Here is a 21,972-nt window from a genome sequence, read left to right on the forward strand (position 1 = left end):
TGCGGAAACCCTACCAGGAGCATGTTGCCCACGAAGGCATAACTATAGGCTCTCTAGGACACAGAAACGCCTCAATTCTTTTTGTTTTTATGTCTGAACGCCTCCAGTTGTTTTGAGCATCTCCCACTAGTACGAGATGCCTGAGAAGACCAAGGAAATTATGTCTCCTGGCTGGTTTGGGAACAGGTGGCTGGGAACTTAGACTTCTGCCCCCCATGACCTGGCCATCGAAAAGTTGCGAAGGGATGGATGAATGGGGAGTTGTAGCTCTACTTACTGCAGTTCAAACTCTATGCCTTCTTTAACTCAGATATGACTCAGCTTAAAAGCATTTGGAGTAATGGCGGTCTAAGGGTGAAACCATATTCCTGTATTCTTCCCTAGTAAAAATACAATACTAAACCAAGTTCAGTCCTATATTCCTTCAAGTGTAAAGTATATCTGAATGCTAATATCGCTGATATTATGGAAGCTACTGCTCAAAAAATAAATGTAGAATTCAGTTTTAGCACATTACAGTTAGGGGGTTTTGAGGTTTTGGAAGATTCACTGTGGCAGCTGTTAGTGTCACAAGGTGGTCACAAAGTGACTAATGTTTAACAAGTGAGTATGTTGATTTTAAATCTCCAGAGTAACACTCAAACACGCTCTACATTAACATACTGTACCTCAGGGAAGGTGGCTAAAATATCTTATCTTTTATCTTTTGCGCAAAATCATTAAACCAGACCTGAAGACAGATATTGAGTGCACAGTGCTGACCTTTTGGAGTTTTTGATAATGCCCAACAAAGCCCAGGAGGTATGTCTAATCTGCTTTCTTCTGCACTTTTGCGCAGATCATTTATACTAGATTGTTTTTCTCAAAGGAATCCCCCTCCCCTCTTTTTTATTTTTTTTGCTTACAGGATGCTGTGATCAATCTAAAGACGCTGCAGGAGATTTCCAGGCAGCTTGGTTTTGAGTGGACAGTTTTGGCATATGAGCTTGGCTTCAACAGAACTGAGATAGGACGCTTCCACGCCAGCTCTACAGAGAAGAGTGTCCAGGCCAAGGCCATGCTGGAAAGCTGGTAAAGTCTGTGTGTATACTTTTGAAAGTAGCATGTGCTTTGTTTAGAAACTGGTGTTTCTAAATCAAAAGGCAACATCTGATTATCTTAGCAGTGTTTAGTCCAATTTTATACGTCATCTGAAATCATTGTAGTCTTAAGAAATTGAAGCAGATGCCCAGCAATCTCATGTGAGAAACTTAAATAACTTATTTGTGTTTTACCATGGTCACTTGGGCTCTTTAGACACTCTGTCACTTTTATACAGTTCTTTTTTTTTTTGGCTTTTTATACATCAGTGAATTTCTCTTCTTTCCATGAAATACTTTTTAGAGGTCCCTCTTTATTCGCAGGTACGAGAAGTCATGGGACAAGCCAAATAAGACCAAGCTGCTGCAAGACGGACTGGAACGAGCTGGCAGACGGGACCTGGCTGAGAGACTGCATTGCCTTCACTGGGGTCACCAGAAACTGAGTCAAAGGGTGGAGCTTCCCTCTGCCTTCCCCTTCCTCATCACAGTCCACAGGACCATCGACAACCGAGACGCACTACGTAAAATCAACGACCTAAGTCGTAGATTCACTTAAACCTGGGTGAAAACGCAAGTAGCTGTGGCTATGTCTGTAATTTGTGTTCTACATGTGCATATGTGATACTGCAAAGAAACAAATGGACTCAGAGTCAATTAACCAACAAATCATGATATATGCTACTTTTTGTAGTGCAAGAAATTAAAGCTTTGCAATAAGGATAAAGGCTGTCTTTGGAATCCTAAATAAACTTTTGATTTTAAAAAGTTTATTTATTTTAATTGATGTACAAACGACAAAGGTCAAGACAGTTTATGTGGATCAACTGTGTATATATGTTGTTATAGTTGGCTACAAAGAGCACAGGTGTAAATGGAAAAGTCTGCAGTAAGGTATGGCTGATGGGACCATTTTAAGGAGAGATAATTATTGGTGGATATGTATACTGCATTTAAACAAACATCTGACCATAAAGGGCCAGTATGCACATGTGGCTGAATGATGCATATACTAAACTGCAGTGCAAGGGACATGATTTTTTAATGATGGTATGAATCCATATATTTCATATTTTTTATGCATAGTGTCTGGCTGTCACATATACCACAGAGAAGAAGCTCTAATGTGTTACAGCAAATCAAATAAATAGCCCATGCCAGACTATAGAGACTTCAGTATTAATCATAAATGGGGTTTGGGGAGTTATTAAGCATTAAATTAAAATATTATAGTTTTATAGTGGCAATATGTGCTGGACAACTATCTAACTGAGAGCAGGGACTCATAAAACACATTTATTGATTCACGCTGAGAGTTGGATGAAAGGATGACACCACAGATGATGATACCGCCTTCACCTCAGCTTAATAATCTATTATCTATTTTTATAATTTAGTTTACTAAACTTCTATTAGTTAGTTTATTATTATCTGAGGACAAAATGTAAAATTTGACTGTAAAAGGATTACATTAATAATTTTGCTTAAAGGCAGTAAGGACTGAGCAATTAGAAATAATACATAAGGATTAATTGAAGATATGGTAATGATATAAAAATGAAATAACACAATTACATAAAAATACAAATAAACATATAAGAAATATAGATATATTAAGATTATTACAAAATAGTATTAGTTTCTAAAAATATATATATAACACAATTATATAAAAATACAAGTAACCACACAAGACATAGAGGTCCATTGTTTAATTTCCAGAATTATCCGCTTTAGCAAAGGGGAAAGTAGTGGGAGGAACCATATTATGTTCCAATCAATCAAATTCAGTTGACCCAGTTGCACAAACCAATCAGAGGGCACTCTTTTTTAAGCAAGGTTGTATGAGTGCGCAACGAGCCAGTGTGGAAGTTAATCAAAGAAGCCTTCAAAATAAGATTTTTTAAATTTGTTAAATTTTATTTAAAATACTAATTTGCGTATTTTAAAATGAGATTCGTGGTCAAAATAGAATATTAAAACCCACCCAGAGTGTATAGCACTGCTTAAAAAGATGAACTAAAAGAACGCGCGATATCTATACGTACAACTGTACTTTATTGTGGAAGTTCTTCTCGGAATATGTAGCTCAAATCCTGGCCGTGTTGACGTTTGTGCCAGCTGCTACACTCAAAACAGCAATGAGGAGGAATTTAGTGAAAATGAACGTTATCGGTAAAGCAGCTCCTTGGAAGTGTTGTGCGGGTCTTTTTCTACTTTGACCGTGACATTATGCTCATTTACAGGCCGACAGCTGCCGGATTTCAGACATCCCGGCGACCGTTCAGCTGTTAAGTCGCTGTTGCATTTATCCACACTGCTTATGTTTGATTTTCACGTGTAAACGGACGTGTCATTATCAGAGCTCGGGGAACTTCGCGTTACCGAGCATGTTTACCGCATCACACGGTGCTTTTTGAAACAGTGGCCGACGTGAAATAGCTAACTAATCGCTTAAGTTGCAACAATGGCCTCGGCGCTGAGTTGCTTCAGTGGTCCGGAGGTGCTGGAGGACGCCAATCACGCTCGGGGTTTGATGGACGGGTTGAAGTTGCTTTACGATTGCCGGCTGCTCGGGGACGTTACTATCGGAGTTGAGTACGAAGATGAGTCTTTGGAGCACAGCGGCAACTCCACCAGAGGTGCCATCGACCAACTTTTCTTCTGCAGCCGCAACGTCCTGGCAGCTGCTAGCCCCTACTTCAAAAGCATGTTCACCGGTGGGTTAAACGAGAGCGTGCAGGAAGCTGTGGTCATCCGTGGGGTCGATCCTGAGTCTATGTCCGTCATCATCGATTACTGCTACACGGGCAGGGTGACCATCACGGAGAGTAACGTGCAGAGGCTGTATGCAGCGGCCAACATGCTCCAGCTGGAGTACATCAGGAAAGCTTGCTCCAGTTTCATGACAAGGAGACTGGACTTGTCTAACTGTGTGGGGGTACTGAAATTTGCTGACACCTATGATAACCCCGAGCTGAAGGAGAATGCGCAAGCTTTCATTGCCAGGAACTTCGGCCTGGTGTGTAATGGGGGGGATCTTTGCGAGCTGGACCTGAAGCAGCTGAAGGAGTTGCTGTCTCTGGACACCCTGGATGTGGATTGTGAGAAGAAGGTGTGCTCGGCTGCTCTGCAGTGGATCGAGGCGAACGCAGCACAGAAAAAAGAGGATGCGCTGCAAGCACTAAAGTGTGTCCGCTGGAACTTGTTCACTGAGAAGGACAAGTGTTACTTGGAGAGCCTCATGGCAAGGCCTTTCATTGAGAAATACCTGGCATCATTTTTTAACAAGTCCCCCGAGGACGGCTGTGTCATGTCTGCTACTCTGGATGTGCCAAAACACCGAATAGGTGTGAGCGCAAAAGAGATGATCCTCTTCTTTGGCCTACCTAATGACAACATAATGTGCTGCGACCCATACTCTGAGGACCTGTACTTCATGGCCCCTCCTTTAGAGGATCTGAGCAGTCAGGATTACAAACGCTCCACCATGGAGTCCTTAATCGCCTGTGCCACCCCTGAAAACAACTTGTACTTGGCGTCCCACCTCTCGAAACACTTCTGGCTTTACAACCCTGTGCTCAACAGCTGGCAGGAGTTGGCAGAGAGGCCACTGGGCAGAATACATTCTGGAATGGGCTACCTCAACGGGCATGTGTACCTTCTGGGAGGAAGAAACCCTGTGACGGATGCCAGACTGAAGGAGGTGGAGTGTTACAGCGTCCAGAGGAACCAGTGGACGTTTGTGGCTCCTCTGCCTCATTCTCTGGGTAAAATGCAGGTGGTAGCCCTACACGACCACTTGTACGTGGTGAACAAAAGGCGAATGCTTTGCTACGATCCCAAGAGGAACCGCTGGCGCCACTGTGGGTCGCTGAGGCGAGACAAGCTTCACAAGGCCTGCGTGTTCCAGGACCAGATCGTCTGTGTGTGCGACATCCCTGTGGTGAAAGCCTACAGCCCCACTAGGGGTGAGTGGAAGAGGCTCGGCGACATTCCCATCGACAGCCGAGCTCTAAATTATCAGGTGATCCAACACAACGGCAAGCTGCTCCTCCTCACTCAGACTTTACTGCAGCACAACAAGAACAGAGTCCTCATCCACGAGTACGACCCGGCCAGGGACACGTGGAAGAATATCATGGCGGTGTACGTGTCCACGCTGGGGCCCGTATGTGTTTCAACGCGTGTTTACCCAGCGTGCCTTAGCTCTGCCCACAGCTTCTCCACAGAGGAGGACGATGACAGTGGCTCCAGTGCAGACTGGGATTTTGACGGGCTGACAGATGCAGATTCAGACTCTGGCAGCTCTAGCTCATTCTCTGATGAGAACTGGTAGTGAAGTGTGTTGCAGTGTCAAAATTAATTAAATTATTGGGTTTTTACAGGTTGGTTTTGTCTAACGGGGAGCATTGAAGTATTTATTCAGTGTTAAAACAGTCAAGAGAAGCACAGGTTGTTTAAAAAAAATATTTTCATACGTCTGATCACTAATGTTAATATTGGGACGCATAAAACCAGAGAAAATGTTTACTGTGCCTCTTTCACAGCATTTCTGCTGGGCAAATACAGGGGTTACTAATTGGGAATAATTGCAATAATTGCTGGAACTGAGCCTTCACTTAACACTGTTACTTCCAACCTTGCTTTTCCTGGTTCAAAAATGTCGGAGAATCTGTGGGACTACACTTGATCCATGTGGAAACAGAGTGTCAGTGAAAGTGCAAGTGAAACAAAAGTTTAAGGAGTAGAAAAGGGGGGAAAAAAAAAAGATGGATTAGCAGTAGTGCTTTGCGTCTTTTGCGTGCAACACCTAAAGGTTTCACATGGATGCCACATCTGTAATGCTTTCGTCACATGCTTCCTGAGGCCCTTCTCTCCTAGCTTGTAGAGCCTGTGAGAGATTTGTCCACGCCAAACTCGAGCTGAGATATTCGAGTGATGTCGCTTGACAAAGCTGTACCAGAGAGCTACAGAAGAACCTAAAGCTCTACGAATGTGCCCACTAGTACTCCTGAGTGGAGAGCCGCTGTTAAACTTTAACATTATGTTACATGAAGAGTTATTTGGGCAAGCCTTTTCTCTTTAGAGTGAATAAATGAGCATGCAAGCTTAAGGTCAGCGTGAAATCATTGCTTGAGTGTTTGTCATATCAGACATCTCAAGTGCCTCTTGTTTATGACTATGAACGAACTGGTTATGAACTGGGCTTTAAAATTTATGGTCCTTTTTATGTAGTTGATGCACACAGCGACATCACACACACACGGGCGGTGCTCCAAAAACTGCTGCGTGAAGTCTAGGAGCCAATGTACTGTACACTCTCTCAGGTTTAGTCCATTTGCGATGACAGAGGTTCCTTTTTAGATGTAGTGCGATCACAATGTTTTGGTGACAAATGATTTTGTTTGAAATCACAGAGTGTATGTGTGTGTTTTCTTATCTATACTTTATTTTTAATGTGTGTTTTGCAACAGTTTTTTTGGGGGGGGAGGGGTTTTGAGTATTGCTTGGGTGTGATGATTTATCTGCTTGCCAGAAGACTGCAGAGAAGCCATTGTCCCAGCCAAGCAACCCCTACGCTATTTGCACTTACTGAGATAAATGGTGGAGATAAAATATTACATATCCTCATCAGCAGAATAATGAATCACACAAAAACAATGACCATAAAGTTGAGTCAGCACCTCTGAAAACACTGAAGAGTATAATCATGAGTGACTCTTAGTCAGGGGTTTTTATCAAGCAGTTTTGGGAGTAAAGGGGGAGGAACTGTGGGTAATGACATGCAGCGAAGGCATGGTAGAAATAGAGCTGCTGGTTCCAGAGCTGGGTTTACAAAATAAACTGTTAAAATAGTGGAGTCCCGACTGTCTCTCTGATGAATAATGAAGTTTCTTGAAGTAGATGGAGTGCTTGGCTGTGGATTATAAAGCTGTTTTTGGTAAATGTGTCAAATAAACATCAGTGTATGCTGCAGAGCTACAAGTGTGTGTAGTGCTGAGTTTTACAGAAGTCGTATTTATTGCCACTGCATGGTGAAACTGGAAGGTTAGGGTTCTGAAGAGTGGTCTTGTGAGTATTGTGAGTTTAATATGGTGCAAAACAGAAACATGGTTCTAATTCTAGGAGGATTGAGTTTTAATAGAAAAATGTGTCATTAATGAAACTATTGGTAATACTTTTTTCTTTTTTATGAGACATTCATGATGTGTTGACTGATTGAATTGCTACAGAAAAGCAGAATGATTTTTTTTTTTTTTAAAAATAAAAAATCTTATGTTTGTATTTATTTGAGACTGTCTCTGTTTAATGGATTTCCATTGTTAGATGTTCTCTTTGTTTCTTTTTTGTAAGTTGTACAAATTTGTATGAGGTTAATATATTTGTGCTCTTGGAGGATACCTACTGAAGTGTTTGTGGTTGAGTGATATGTCTGTATGTAAATAAGTATAATAGCATACATGATTTTAAAAATAAAAATTTATAGATTTAAAAAAACTTTTCTGAAATATTTTGTACTGACTGTGCTGAAGTCTTGATCCACCCCTCATTTCTTTTTTCCAAGCAGTTAGACTTTCTAGTCTTTTTTTTGTAAGTGTTTTTTCTAAGAAATAGCGGAGGGTGGGTTGTTGCTGTTCCTTGAAGGCAAATCGGGATTGGAGAGATTGGCTGCCATGAGGTCATTCTCAAGGAGAGGAAACAGAAAAAAAAATCGACACAACTGTGCTGTCATTTTTGTGTATGGCCAAATGACATAAAACCTGGACTGGAAATCTGTGTCTTGCGAAGTGATGGATCCAAATTTGACATTTTTCACTCAAGTCATCATAAATATTTACAGAGGAGATCAGGAGAGAGGTATGACAGTGAGCATCTACATGCATCTCCAAAACACAGTGGAGGCTCTAAACTGGGGCTGTACTTCAGCCAGCGGTGTTGGGGGTCTAGTCAAAACTCATGAAAGTAATTATGACTGCAGTAAAGCACCATCAGATTTTTATTGGAAAGTATCTGAAATACTGACTTTCAGACTTGAATTCGTCTATTTTTTTATTTTTATTTTACCACTTATTCAATTCAAAATAGGATACACCCCCCCATAATTGAAAAGAAAGGAAAGGGGAAAATAATCTCTAACCATATTCCACGTTACATTTTTTTAATTGTTCTTTTCCTCTAGCAAGTTCTCTATCGGATCTCTACAGAATAATGTGTACAGCTAAATAACACAAGAATTTGATGAATTGCTTGTATTCTGCACGTAGCCTACAGCTACATTTAAGTACATAGGTTCAAAGGTACTCTCCTTTGGAGTCTCGCGATATTTCAGAGCTGTAGCGCCGTCCAGACCGCGAGAAGATGAGCAATGGCAATAGAAAACAAACCTGGGGAGGAATTTGACACAATTTTCAGTCGAAACGATTCCCTGGAGCTCTCCTCTCACCACGAATACGACACTACACACGCTCGGATTTTCAAGATAATAGTAATAGGAGACTCAAATGTGGGGAAGACGTGTTTGACCTACCGGTTCTGCGGGGGCACTTTCCTGAAAAACCCTGAGGCAACTATCGGGGTCGATTTCAGAGAGAGGACGCTGGAGCTGGACGGAGAGAGTATCAAGGTGAGAAGTCCTACATTTCAAGAAAGGCACACACGGCAGATACCTGTGAACGTTCACTGTTTGTTTGTTTTTTGGCTATGTTAGGTTTATAGGTCAGCTCACAGAGCCTGACCTGGAGACTGTTTTCAGCCTGTAGGCATGTGATGGAGCTTACTTTGACCAGTTGTTAAAATGAAGGCTTTGTCACCCCTATGAGGCCATTGTCATTGTTCACAAGAAAGGGAATAACGAAACTTGGTGTAAAGCCAGTTCATAGTCATTTCTGTTCTTCCACATATAAGTGTTTATTTTCATTCTATGCCTGCTTATAGTCCTCATTTGCCTGGAGATTTCCCCCCTTTTTACGAGCTTCCAGTCAAAGTGAAACAGATCATGCCCCAGTCTGATGAAGTGATCCAGATGCAACACAATAACAGGTCACCCAAGTAGATTTTTAATAGTTTTTCCCGCAAATTTAAACCCATTTTTTGGAGGTGCTGTCAAAAAAGGTCTATTTTGGAGCACTTTCCACAGCAGACAATTTGACTCATCACAGTGGGAACATGCAGTCTATGATAATGACACTAATGTTAGCTCTGTCTGTCGGTGTTTCAGTAAACCATGACAGTGAGTGAGTAAAAGGCAGTGAGCCAGGATGCACATTAACCGATTGCCAATAAAAGGAATTCAGCCATCTCTGGTTTAATAATTTAAACTTCAGGTTCTCCTTCTGTAAGATGCCCAAGTGTCTGCTGCAAAAATGCCCTAACTATCCTAACTTAACCAACATTTGTTTGAGCAAGTGCAAAAATCCAGCAGTTTTTTGAGTCTGTGGTGATAATGTATGGCTTATTCTGCTGTGCAGTATCCTTCCATTGTTTCCCTGAAGCTGCTAAAACTTTGTTTTGAAAAAAAAATCAAGATGCATCATGCTGAATCATTAAGAAAAAAAGTATTTAACTCTGCAGAAATAGAGATGTATATTTACACACACACACATAAAGCATATGTAAGCACTTCTTAGTAAGAACAAACGTTGAAGGTTGGAGCTGAGCAGCATAAACAAAATAGGGAAGCTGGAATGACACTTTGCTGCCTCCTATTGAACTGGCTGGCAAAAGCACAAATATAAAATAACACTGGCCATATGCTTTAAATAGGACTCTGTGGCATCATTTTTTTCTGCTGTGCTAGTTACAGATTTGGGACACAGCAGGTCAGGAGCGCTTCAGGAAGAGCATGGTGGAGCACTACTACCGCAGCGTCCACGCTGTCATCTTTGTGTACGATGTGACCAGCCTTTCTTCCTTCGAGAGCATCCCCGAGTGGATTCAGGAGTGTAGCCGGCACTCCGTGGGGCCCCTTGTGCCCCGCATCATGGTAGGAAACAAGTGTGACCTGAGGGACCGCCGGGAGGTTCCCACATCAGCCGCACAGTGTCTCGCTGACAGCTACAACTTCCCGCTGTTTGAGACTTCAGCCAAGGACCCATCTGAAAAGGAAAACGTGGATGCTATCTTTCTGACTTTAGCTTACAGACTGAAGAGCCACAAACCCCTGAGACTAAAGCAACCCAGTGAGAGCAATTTGAGGCAAATGTGGAACCAGAGAGAGCGGGAAGCAGCAACTTGTCAATGCTGAGGTCACCAACATCCTCCATGGATGTACTTGGATTATTTAATACTATAATGGCAGTCCTTCAGGAGTGTGCTGAGAAAAGCAGATTTCAACAACACGAGGCTTAAAATTTACAAAGCACTCTCAAATCAGTTAGCTAGAAATGATAGAAGCTTGGTAAGATTTTACAATTTTCCCTGCCTGGTATGAGGCACAGCTAAATTAAATAAACAAGTCCGTAAAATGCATGAATGCATATGGAGGTATGCCGAGTATTTGTAGCCCAAACTGCACTTCGATCGCCGAGTCTGCAAACTGAATATTGCAGAGCGCACTTTAGTGGATGCATGATCATAAATGATATGCAGCAGCATTACTGCACTACAATGTATCTGCAGCTCTCAATGCAATTAAAAGACAAACTTAATGAAGAGAAAATTTGATTTTTTTTTTTGTGTGTGTGTAAAGGGACCAATAGGATATGCTGATACTGTGACGAACACTGCAATTGTGCAATTGCAATTGAAGTGATATTTTAGTTCTTAAAAGTGCAGTGTGAGACTTGGTGCTGTTATTGAATGTATTTGTGTCAGCTCATGCACATGGAGAGCTGTCTGGAAAGAAAGCTCAAGAACACAAGGGATAAAATATAGCTGCTCCACATAGTTCACTTGAAAAGCATGCCGAAAAAGAAACTCAGTGGATCTGAGGAAAAACACCACAGCTGACTGTTTCATTTGTTGCATGTATACAATAATAATAATACACTGTACAGATGCAAATCAATAAAAGTGGTTGTTTCAGTGTCATCTTTTCTGAATGTTTCTGGTGTTGTTTGAAGTGTAATGTCACTTCTCTGTCAGTTATTGCTCCACAGCAATTATTTTTCATTTTAATTCATGACCTGTAGACAATCTAGATCCACTTTAATTTCTGCTAAGGAAAAAAAAAGTCTCACTTAATCACCTGAAAAGGATCGTGTTACATGATTAAAAGTTCCAAAACTACAGCTACAAGCTTTGTAGTGAAATTAAAGACGATATCTTGCAATATTTGACACGTTAGCGGCGACCAGTGGCAGACTTGTGCACGACATAGCTCTTGATAAATTAGCGAAAACATGTAAAATGGCAAATCCTTCACTTGTAGCTAATTTTGTAGTTATACATAGAATACATATAACAATTTAGGCCTTACTAGGTTAGATTTTTCACTGCGTTATTAGTGTTAATATATAAGCAGCGATCACAGGTCGGCAGCCGAGTTGCTTTCATCGGCGACGTCTAGGGTGTGACATTTACCAGCCTGCAGCAAATCCGTGAAAGCAGCACGGCAAAAGCTGTTTGTATTCCTCGCGCGGCGTCTCTCCGCGGCCATGGTAACACTGTCCTCAATGCTGGACATCTGATTAAAAACATACAAGCGAGGGCTTTTCATACAGGTATGAGATTTTTTTTTTCTGTGAACACGCAATTAAAATTTAATTTAGCTCGTCGTGAGTGTTTTTGTCTACGGGAAATTTGAACGCAAGCTGGGAGGATTAAGTACCGTTTGGGTTATTGGCACAGGATTCGTTTTGTTTTCTCGTCTGTGGCCTAGTAGCAAGCTAGCAAAGGGCTAACGCCGGTAATATTACAGGGTGTGTTAAAAAAGAAGCTGATTTGAACAGAGGTTTCATTTAGTGATCAGGTAAAGCGCCTCGGGCAAATGTGTTCATTCAAAACCGACATCAGCTAGCTTAACTAACGTGCTTTACCGGGTGTAGCCGTTTCTGAGTTATCTGATGGGCAGCCGACATTCAAGGAGCTGCCCCATCTTGTTATGAGATTCGGTTATAATGAGGACACTTAATAATAATAATATTAATAAAAGGAAGAAAATGTGGAGGCTTTAGATTGAAACACTGAACTAGCATTAACCTTTGAACTCTTACTGTTTCACTAATCAGGTCATGCAATTGCTTGTTTCTTTTTTCCATGTAGCTGTTATAAAGCATGAATCTTGCAGAAGTATGTGACAACGCCAAGAAGGGCCGTGAGTACGCCTTGCTTGGGAACTATGACTCCTCCATTGTGTACTACCAGGGCGTCATTCAACAGATCCACAAGCACTGTCAGTCCCTCAGAGACCCTGCACTTATAGTCAGATGGCAACAGGTGAGTCCCCTGGTATATTAGTTACTGAACCTGAGACTTCAGTTCAACTGTACGTAGGACTTAATCCTGGATGAAAAGCTTTCCTTTAATGTCAAAGGCTGTTTTTTTTGTTTGTTTTGTTTAAGGTGCATTATTTTAAGAAAGTTTTCATTTGTGTAATTTCTCATGTTTGTTCCGATCTATTAGCTTGGTCGTCTCTGGTGGACAAAACACATGTAAAAGCATTCTGTAATGTTGCTGGTGTAAATGCAGAGACATTGTAAGAGAGAAGCATGGCAGTCAAAGAATCCTGAATTTAAAACTAACTACCCAAATTGTTCACACACACACACACACACACACACACACACACACACACACACACACACACTTGTGTGATATATATATATATATATATATATATATGGCGTGTGTGTGTGTGTGTGTGTGTGTGTGTGTATATTGTGTTTTACGCCCTGCTTCATGAAGGAGTTTTTTTTTGTTTTGTTTTTTTTGGCCTAACATTGTGCATTGTTTCGTTTTTGGTTTTTTTTGTATGTTTTTGTTAGTTCAGCTGCTGTATTTTCAGCTGGATGGTCAGTGATGCAGTGCACCTCTTCCCTTTGTTTCCAGCTTAGTAAGGAACTGACTGAGGAGTACGAGCAAGTGAAAAGTATCATGGCAACGCTGGAGAGCTTTAAGTTAGAGAAGCCGACTGACATCCAAGCCCTGCAGCCAGAGGAGAGACTAGAAGATCCAGCTGTGTGGCCCCCTCCCATCCCTGCAGAGCACAGGTGTGTGGATGTGTTGGCGCTACGTTTTTAGCTTCATGGATTTTTTTTCTTCTTTTCCTGCGGTCAGTTAAAATAAATAAGTGAAGTTTTGAAAATGTGAGCCAGCAAACATATTTAGCGTTATAGTAAGCATGTCACACTGTGATCTAAAAAGGTTTGGGTTATAATTTTGTTTTAAACTATTCTCCAATCTCACCCATTATTAAACTAAATGCTCAGTGCAGTGTCTTAGCCTCACTTCCTAAATTCTGGAGGAAAAATTGTATTATTCTGAGTCCATTAATATATATAATATATATATATAATACATATAATACCAGGAAAGCTTAGAAAGATTCTTGCAGACTGCTATCTTTTTGTCTGTTCTCTCTTTTGTTCTTTTCATGTTGAGTTTAAAACAACAAAAACACAAAATATGGACTTTTTCCCCTTTAACTGCAGATTACAAATGCTTTCTTAGTGACAAACTATATCTGTATTTAACTTACTGTACATCAGTTTTGACAGAGATGATTGTTACTGATGCTACCCAGAAACTCTGTGGAACACAACATCTCCATAAGGAAGCGCTCTTTAAAGTACAAAGAGACATATTTTGCATAATCACTTTCATCTCTACAAGCACAATGTGCCTCTGCAGAAAAGTAGCAGAGCTCGTTTATAACTAATGCTCTAAAGGAACTTTTGGTAAACCGATGGGAACCTGTGGTTGATGGCTCTCTATGTAGGTGTGTCCTATTATTATCACACTATTATCCATTAGTATATTCCTGCGCGTGTGTCTCTGTAGGAATCCTGTTCCAATAAAGCGGCCCAACAGTGGAGTGAAGCAGCAGAGGAAAGAGTCCCCTGGCCTGCAGCATCGAGGGGCAGGGCCGGGAGGCCGTGCTCAGGCCAATGCTAAAGCAGACCGGCCGGGATTCACAAAATGCAAAGATGATAAGGTTCAGACTCCAGCTGTGTCATGGTTTAGTGAACATATTGATAAATAGGAAATGAGTAAGTCTGTGCTCCAAACACATCAGGTTTTTGTTCTGTTTCTTTTCCACCTTTTTGTCTCCATCAGGGAAAGAAAGGGGGAGATGTGCCGGGGGATGAAGGGCATAAGAAGTTTGATGGCACAGGATATGACAGTGACCTAGTGGATTCGCTGGAGAGAGATATTGTGTCCCGTAACCCTAACGTGCACTGGTATGGAAGTATCCTCTGATACTTATATAATACTTCTAAGGTTCTGCAACGAGGACACATTTCAACAGTGCTGCTGGCTAATTACTTTGGTAAACTGCAGGAATGACATTGCTGATTTGGAAGATGCTAAGAAGCTCTTGAGAGAAGCAGTGGTGTTGCCGATGTGGATGCCTGATTTCTTTAAGGGCATTCGCCGCCCTTGGAAGGTACACACACATACACACACACCTGTGATTTTTCACATATTCTCTACATGCAAACTTTATCTAGTTCCTTACTGGGGGTTTTAAAAAATGAGCGAGTAATTGCAGAAGTATATAAAGATGTTTTTCAGCTGTGAGATACTCACTTTGTTCAGTAGCACACCTACCATTTTGAGTATCTTGCAGCATGTTGCACCAGCTACATCAAAGTTTGAGCGTTAAGGTCAACACCAACTTCTACATCAAGACTAGTTAGCTTCACACTAAATCTAGTACTTTATTCAAGTGCGCCATTTCTGTTGACACTATCACTGTCAACTCAAGTCAGCCTCAGTTCGGTTCTGTAGACTTTTGTTTTATCTTGCTCCTTTCTGTCCACGTGTTTCCAAACGTTCCTGTATAATTTCCTAAAAAAATATCGTCTCATTGTATCTGATCCTGTGAGATTTGGCCTCATGCAGCACATTTCTCTCTCTCAGTTGACTAATTAAAATGTCAAACTTATCATTTCTCTTCTAACGTTAACAACTCTGCCGTGGGATAAAAGATTCCACCAACAACTTAACAGTTCCAAGTAAATACAGCATAAAATCACGTTGACGTCGTTCACAGTCAACATGTGCTTATTTTAAATAAAGACAATAAATAATAATATTTTGGCTCGCCTAACAGTAACATTAACAGTAAATGTTAAACAAGTCGTGCCTGTTCAGAATCAGAAAGTGACGCCTTCCTTTATATTTCTGTCTTGCGTTCATGCATGCAAATTTCCAGTAAGTCGAGGTTCAGCGAGTGGAGAACGAGAGCACGCTAACACAGAGAGCTTGAGAAACATCACAAAAAACCATTAAATAATTAAATAGTTTTCATTTGTGATAACTTCTGCCTCAAATAAATGACTGATGAGGAAGATGAAGACACATTTTAAGAATAAGAACCAGTCTGCAAATGTCATTTGATAAAATGGAACAACTTGCATATGTAATGTCATTCATATTATCTCTAAACAGGTAACATCTACCAATACACTGCAGAATGCAGTTGGCTAAATTCAGAAAGAGCGGTAAGCTTCGGAGATTGGCTGATCACGTAGCCTGATCACAAGTAAAATGCGGCAACTAAAATATTTTTACAAAGTCAAAGTCTCCACAGACTCCACAGAGATGGGAGGCTTCTTCTGCATCAGCCTCGTTTAAACTTTCATCATGTGAGACTGCTTCCCCTGAGGCCCAACCATGTGAGGGTTAATACTTTATGGGGGGAGTTATAGCAGCACAATGCTTTTCATTTGGCTTATATAGGCATGCATAATTAAAATTCTTCACTAACTTTAAATAGATGGATAGTCTTTCTTTTTCTTTTTTTAATCACTGAAGGTGAAGTAAAATTAAAGAGCGATAAGTCAGTTGCAGAGGAAAACAGGTTAATGGTTGTTTTCTCAGCACACAGGTGAGTGGAGGTATGTGTTTTGTTAGCACGCACATTTAGGTCTACGCAGTTCCGTTTTGTTCTGTGCTCTGCAGCACGTCTGAGTGTTTCTACTCCTAATGCAGGTGCACATACGCTCCCATCTGCTCCTGCTGAGATTCTGATCAATACCCACCGCAGCACTGTTTTATATTCCGAGTCGCTCGACTCAGTCCTGCAGTCAGCATAAGACACACTAGCCTAAATTGACTGAGGCATAAAAATAAAATTTCTTTAAAATGAAATGGATTATGTCAGCTGTGCTTCCTTTTGTGGTTTCTGTAATCTCCGTAGCAAAAGGCGCCAAGCAGATATAGAAGTGTTAGACGGCGGAGTGGCAGCGATATTAAAAAATGGTTATAGAGGAGATTTAAATCAGGGTTTGACACTTTTGTTTAATATCACAGGCTTTTAAATAACATGCAATTATCCAGTCTCAAACAGGGATTACAGTCTACGGGAAGGCAATCCATTCACATTCAGACTAATATCCTATTCTCACAGGAGCGAGCTTTAGAGGTGCTGGTAAATGGATTTTTTTCTTTTCTTTTTTTTAACATCTGGACTGAGCTAGCCCCCTCCCCCCCAAATCTCCTGTGTGCTCAACTATCGTAATGTTTAACTTGGTATCGATCTTCTCATGTGAGTCTTGACAAGGCAGCCATTAAGTCTATTTCCCAGGAAGTTCTTAAAAGGAATGTGGGAGCCGCATACTGATATAACAACTGTTAATGGTCGTAGTGAACTGAATACTGATCTTCTGTGTTTGCAGCCTGATCCTTTCTCTGTGTGTGCGTGTGCGGGTTCATTTGTTTACTTGTCTAATGTTTTAAGATTGTGTGACATTTTGCTTTTTAGGGTGTATTAATGGTCGGCCCTCCAGGTACGGGGAAAACCATGTTAGCCAAAGCCGTGGCCACAGAATGTGGGACCACTTTCTTCAACGTGTCCTCCTCCACGTTGACCTCCAAATACAGGGGCGAGTCGGAAAAACTTGTCCGTCTGCTGTTTGAAATGGTGAGCGTGTGTGGAAATAAGCATTTGGGCCTATGGGCAAAATGCTGAACCCTTCCATTTTATCTCCTTCCCTGTGAGTGTGCGTGTATGTTTTTTGAATGGGTGAATCAACGTGAAATTACGAAGCACTTTGGATAAAAGCAGCACAGAAGAATGCGGCTGCTTCCTATTTACATGTGTGTGCACTGCAGCGGAAAGGAAACTCACAATGCGAAACTTCTTCCTTCTCAGGCCCGATTTTATGCGCCAACGACCATCTTTATAGACGAGATCGACTCCATCTGTGGCAGGAGAGGAACATCTGATGAACACGAAGCCAGCCGCAGGGTCAAATCTGAACTTCTTATTCAGATGGATGGTTAGTGGATTAGAGAAATGGGTGAAGCTGTGCGCAGCTTGCTGTTACAGTTAATCAAGGATATTGCAAAAATTTGAATTAGAAGCAAACGGGACAGGTGTCATAATGCATTTGTCCCTTTGGCGCCTCATTACAGCTAAATGACTTTTTGAGATACTTTGAAACTGAATGTGTTGCGTAAACAAGCTGAAAATTTTGTTTTGTTGTTTTTTGCGAGCAGGTGTTGGGGGAGCCCTGGAGGGTGACGACCCCTCTAAGATGGTGATGGTCCTGGCTGCCACAAACTTCCCTTGGGACATTGATGAAGCTTTGCGACGACGGCTGGAAAAGCGGATCTACATCCCTCTGCCCTCAGGTGACCTCACCAGGCACAGACTGACGGCACAGAAACTAATATGCCTGATGACTTTGTAACACCGTGGACTTCTAATCATTGTTTTATGTGCCTCTCTAATGCTTTTCATTCCCATTTCTCCTTAACTGGTTTTCAGATGCATTGCCTTTAAATTAAAACAATTTTTGTGTGTATTTGGATGTAGCTGTTGGTCGTGTCGAGCTTCTAAGGATCAACCTGAGAGAGGTGGATTTGGCTACAGACGTAAATCTGGACCTCATTGCTGAGAAGATCGAGGGCTACTCTGGAGCAGACATCACCAACGTCTGCAGGTGTGTATGGTTTAGAAACTGATTATCAGTTTATGTTTCATGTTTTATATACAGAACACAGTAAAGCAAATGCTGCTTTGTGTTCTTTGTTTCAATATGCTCGTACCTAAACTATTAAAAGATTGTTATCACTGCACGTTACTGTTGGGGTATCATGTAATATGTGGTGAGATGGCAAACTGTTGCTGTGGAGCTAAAAACTTCTGATTGGCTCTGGGTCTTTAGCAGAGTTCCCAATTTGCGAGTGCTGTGTAAAACTAGACTTTGACTGATTTTATATTCTCCTAATTCACTTTATCCAGAGTGGCTTACGAATGCTGCTGTGCAATTTATCTTTTTTAAAAGCCTGAAGCAAGAGTGGTGCTGCTTCCTCAGTGATCGTCCTGCTAGCACACTGGAAGCTCAGGCTTTTTCCTCTTTGTTTTTCACAAGTACTGCCACAAAGCAGTTTTCGTGCTCAGCAGCCTCAACCTTACAGAGCTTTTGGAAAAACTCCTTCCGGGGTAGGGATTTTACCTTGCAATTTGAAAGGTGTGGGCCTTTATGTCTCTTCTTCTTGGTCAGTGGTGGACAGTTAGGGTTATATCGCCACCTATTGCTTTGTCATGTTTTGTGGCCTGCACCTGCATGTAGACTAAGTTTAAGTTACAAATCGTTGTCTTTTTAGTAAACCTCCAATTTTTGAATCACTGATTTTTGAATCACTGTGGTACTTTAATCTGGCCCTGAGAAAAAATAATTTTATCTAATTCATAACTGCAATGCCTTCTTTTAGTACCTTTCCATATAAATACCAATCAACTCAGGAACACAGGCTGCTAGTAATTTGCTTCATCTCTACCTAAATGTATAACTCTGTTATTACTTGCTAAATAAGCAAATTATGCAAAGAGTAACTGCACACACGATAATGATAATTTGACTGTCAGATCATGAGGTCACGTCGTCCCTGTTGTGTTTTTATCAGCTCTGTCTCTTCAAACACGCAGCACTGTTTTGATTGTAGTGCAGTATAGCAGTTTTTTTAGTGTAAGACTTTTATCCTCACTGTCCTGTCCTTGATGTGGGGATCCTTTCTGCTGTAGCACTGCCAGGAATGGCAGGCATTTCATGCATCCAAAGCTGTCTCTGCTCATCTCTCCCTCACATTGTTTCATTGACCTTGGATGCATGCTCATTGTCCAACATACAGCGTAGCCTGCGGGATTTCATCAAGCTCAGGCACAATCCTTTCTGACAGGGCTAAAACACAGCAAATGTGTAATTTAAAACAGTGCAATTATGTTTGGCGTGCCAAGAGTAACTGTCTTCTGTCTGCCTCTGTCCACTCCCTGCTTGTTTCTTTACACATACGTCAGGGACGCCTCCATGATGGCGATGCGTCGTCGAATCCAAGGCCTGAGCCCCGAGGAGATCCGAGCTCTGTCCAAAGAAGAGCTGCAGATGCCCGTGACCATGGAGGACTTCACACTGACACTCAAGAAGATCTCAAAGTCTGTTTCTGCTGCAGACCTGGAAAAATACGAAGCCTGGATGGCTGAGTTCGGGTCAGTATAGAGATCGTGGTGATTAGAGCCAGAGGGGCGAAAACCGTGAGAGGAGGACTGATAGCTTTGAAAATATTAAAGGCCTTGAAAAGCAGCAGTGGAGTGAGCGCTTGTATTTCAACAAGTCAGCACATCAGGGATCAGAAAGACTGGTGCCTTTTAGGGAACATGAAAAAGGTGGCTTCACCCCTGCAATTTCACTTGCTGTCCAGAACTGTGTTTGTAGAGATGTCAGTCATCCAGCCCACTCAGGTGACCCGATGAAGGCTGGGTAAACCTCTCACACTGGGAACTTTTATGTAAACTACCAGCTTAATACACACAGGGAATGTGCATAAGGTTTTATACACGAGACCTCATGCAAGAACAGTTTTACACTGCAGAGCTTTCAAGTCCAGCATCTAAGAACACAGTTTGAAACAGTGTACAGCTGTTTTCACACAAGACTCCCTGGAAAAAGTCGAGGGAATTAGATCTGAAAATTATCCAAAGTTGTTCTTTCCTACATGTGGCACACAGCAGGAAACAGTTTCCAGTCAGATTTGCTGTAGGTGAGGGGGCCATCTGAATAAGGCAGGAGGCAAGACACAAAATGTGTGAATACACCAGACGAACATTTAGCTGCGCTATTCTCACATTAGTGCGGGCTGATTTCACACAGGCTTGAGCTGGCAGGTTAAAACTGACTCCGATCACATGCGCCTCTGTGAAGTAATGTCTAGAATAATTCAAGGTGTGAAAACAGCTAAACAAGTTAGATATCCTATCAGACACACGTTGCACCCGGACAGTGACTTGCAAATAGGTCACCGTCTTACAGAAATATTGGTGAAATTACTGCAGCACAGCAGGCAACATTAAAGAAAATGTCTTTCAAATTAACAAAAAAGAAGATTCAGTTTTTCTCTATATAAAGTGCACGAGTGGACCTCTCATGAATTTCATTTCAGAATGTGAGAAGTTCTCTTAAATCTGTCACTTAGGGACAAATCTGTTCTTGCACGAGGCCCCCGTGTCATAAAAAACTTCTTGAGGAGCTCATGTATTTATTGCTGACTGAACAAACTTGAACTGAACCTCAATATTGTGGTAGGTTTAGAATAAAGTGTTGCACTGGCACACGGCGCAATATCTTTGTGTCTTTTGACTGAGTGATTGTCTGTTCTGTTAAGTTTTATGTTGTGTTGTTGGTTTTATTATCTGTTTTTAATTAATGTTATGTTTCAATGAGAAAAGCATATGTAGTCATACTTTTGAAAAGAGGACATGACCACTGGAACCGTGAATTATTTTTTCTGTTTGTTTATTTGTTTGTTTTTAGTTAAATTAAAGAAAATACTTACCTCACCAAAAATCCTTGACTTCTGTTTTTAATGTAAACACTTAAACTTTGAGAGGTTATGTCTTGTAGAATAGAAGGGACACTCAAAAAAGGCAAACATGAAGCAATTATTTGACATTTGAAATGTTTGGGGTTTTTTTTAAGTTTATTAATTCAAATATTTAATCATTAAGGAAAATATGCTTTGTATGAACCAAATAGATACCAAGCAAGTAAATTCCATTTGACCAATTTCAAGTTAATGTCATGTTTTATACTGTACTTGTATAACAAAATTACATGGGGAAAAAACATAATTTTTTTTTGAGTGCAGATGGTATGTTTATATTTTCCTTTTTGTTTTTATATGTAATTCTATACCGGCTATTCTTGGAAATGCTGCTGCTAGTCACAAAAAAAAAGAAAGAAAGTCCTCTTACGTTTTCTTTCTCCAGAAAAAGCTGCATCACACTATTGGCTGAACAGAGATGAATCTGTTGGCATTTGAGCCAAGAATGAACTTTAATGAGCTGTAACCCAGCATGAATAAAGCATCTGTAGATGGTGTAATAGTTACCGTGCTTGCATGTCAAACAGATCCATCCGCGTGGCATAAAAACATTTTTTTAAAAACATTTAACGTGTTACATGAACTGGCACGTGACAAAACTGTAGGTTCTTGACAGCAGGAGCGTTGTTTCTGCTGCTGAATAATTTAGACATCGATCCAGGTTTCTATTGAGCGCTCAAACGTGCTATTTAATTTAGAATCCCAAAAGTTGAGGTGTCTTTGGAAAACTCTGTAAAGCTCCTGTGCAGGTTAAAAAGGCATGACAGCAGGTGTGATGTTAATGCAGCAAAGTGTAGATTAGTCTGTGTATTGGGTTAGAGATGGTACATCAGCCTGTTTACTACACTTAATACACTATGACCACCTATGATTTGTGTGAGCTGTAAGATTTTCTAAGATG

General features: G+C 41.1%; 4 protein-coding genes across 5 annotated transcripts; all 4 read left to right on the forward strand.

Moving 5' to 3' along the window:
- Window positions 1–8: 8 nt before the first annotated feature.
- On the forward strand, window positions 9–2,432 carry wu:fc50b12 (uncharacterized protein LOC103911624 homolog). The gene is made up of 3 exons (XM_014337717.2): window positions 9–801; window positions 908–1,071; window positions 1,404–2,432. Exons 1-3 carry the CDS (start codon window positions 781–783, stop codon window positions 1,636–1,638), a joined length of 420 nt encoding a protein of 139 aa, XP_014193203.1. The 5' UTR covers window positions 9–780; the 3' UTR covers window positions 1,639–2,432.
- A 642-nt stretch (window positions 2,433–3,074) lies between these two features.
- kbtbd7 (kelch repeat and BTB (POZ) domain containing 7) lies at window positions 3,075–7,333 on the forward strand. Its single transcript, XM_005935112.3, has one exon. It carries the CDS (start codon window positions 3,547–3,549, stop codon window positions 5,416–5,418), a length of 1,872 nt encoding a protein of 623 aa, XP_005935174.1. The 5' UTR covers window positions 3,075–3,546; the 3' UTR covers window positions 5,419–7,333.
- Window positions 7,334–8,391: 1,058 nt separating this feature from the next.
- On the forward strand, window positions 8,392–11,368 carry zgc:101559 (Ras-related protein Rab-33B-like). 2 transcript variants are annotated; one of them, XM_005935111.3, is made up of 2 exons: window positions 8,392–8,706; window positions 9,886–11,368. In XM_005935111.3, exons 1-2 carry the CDS (start codon window positions 8,449–8,451, stop codon window positions 10,324–10,326), a joined length of 699 nt encoding a protein of 232 aa, XP_005935173.1. In that variant the 5' UTR covers window positions 8,392–8,448; the 3' UTR covers window positions 10,327–11,368. The 2 variants fall into 2 exon arrangements, with proteins under 2 accessions (XP_005935173.1, XP_005935172.1); XM_005935110.3 differs by having other exon boundaries at window positions 8,395–8,706; window positions 9,880–11,368.
- Window positions 11,369–11,610: 242 nt separating this feature from the next.
- katnal1 (katanin p60 subunit A-like 1) lies at window positions 11,611–21,034 on the forward strand. The gene is made up of 11 exons (XM_005935108.3): window positions 11,611–11,743; window positions 12,285–12,458; window positions 13,071–13,231; window positions 14,022–14,175; window positions 14,298–14,422; window positions 14,523–14,628; window positions 16,951–17,109; window positions 17,341–17,467; window positions 17,688–17,822; window positions 18,007–18,133; window positions 19,492–21,034. The coding sequence occupies exons 2-11, from the start codon at window positions 12,297–12,299 to the stop codon at window positions 19,688–19,690; spliced, it is 1,455 nt and encodes a 484-aa protein (XP_005935170.1). The 5' UTR covers window positions 11,611–11,743; window positions 12,285–12,296; the 3' UTR covers window positions 19,691–21,034.
- Window positions 21,035–21,972: the final 938 nt, after the last annotated feature.

Source organism: Haplochromis burtoni, unplaced genomic scaffold (genome assembly GCF_018398535.1).
Source record: "Haplochromis burtoni strain Fernald_Lab_line unplaced genomic scaffold, NCSU_Asbu1 Contig_75, whole genome shotgun sequence".
In the NCBI taxonomy this organism is placed as follows: domain Eukaryota; kingdom Metazoa; phylum Chordata; class Actinopteri; order Cichliformes; family Cichlidae; genus Haplochromis; species Haplochromis burtoni.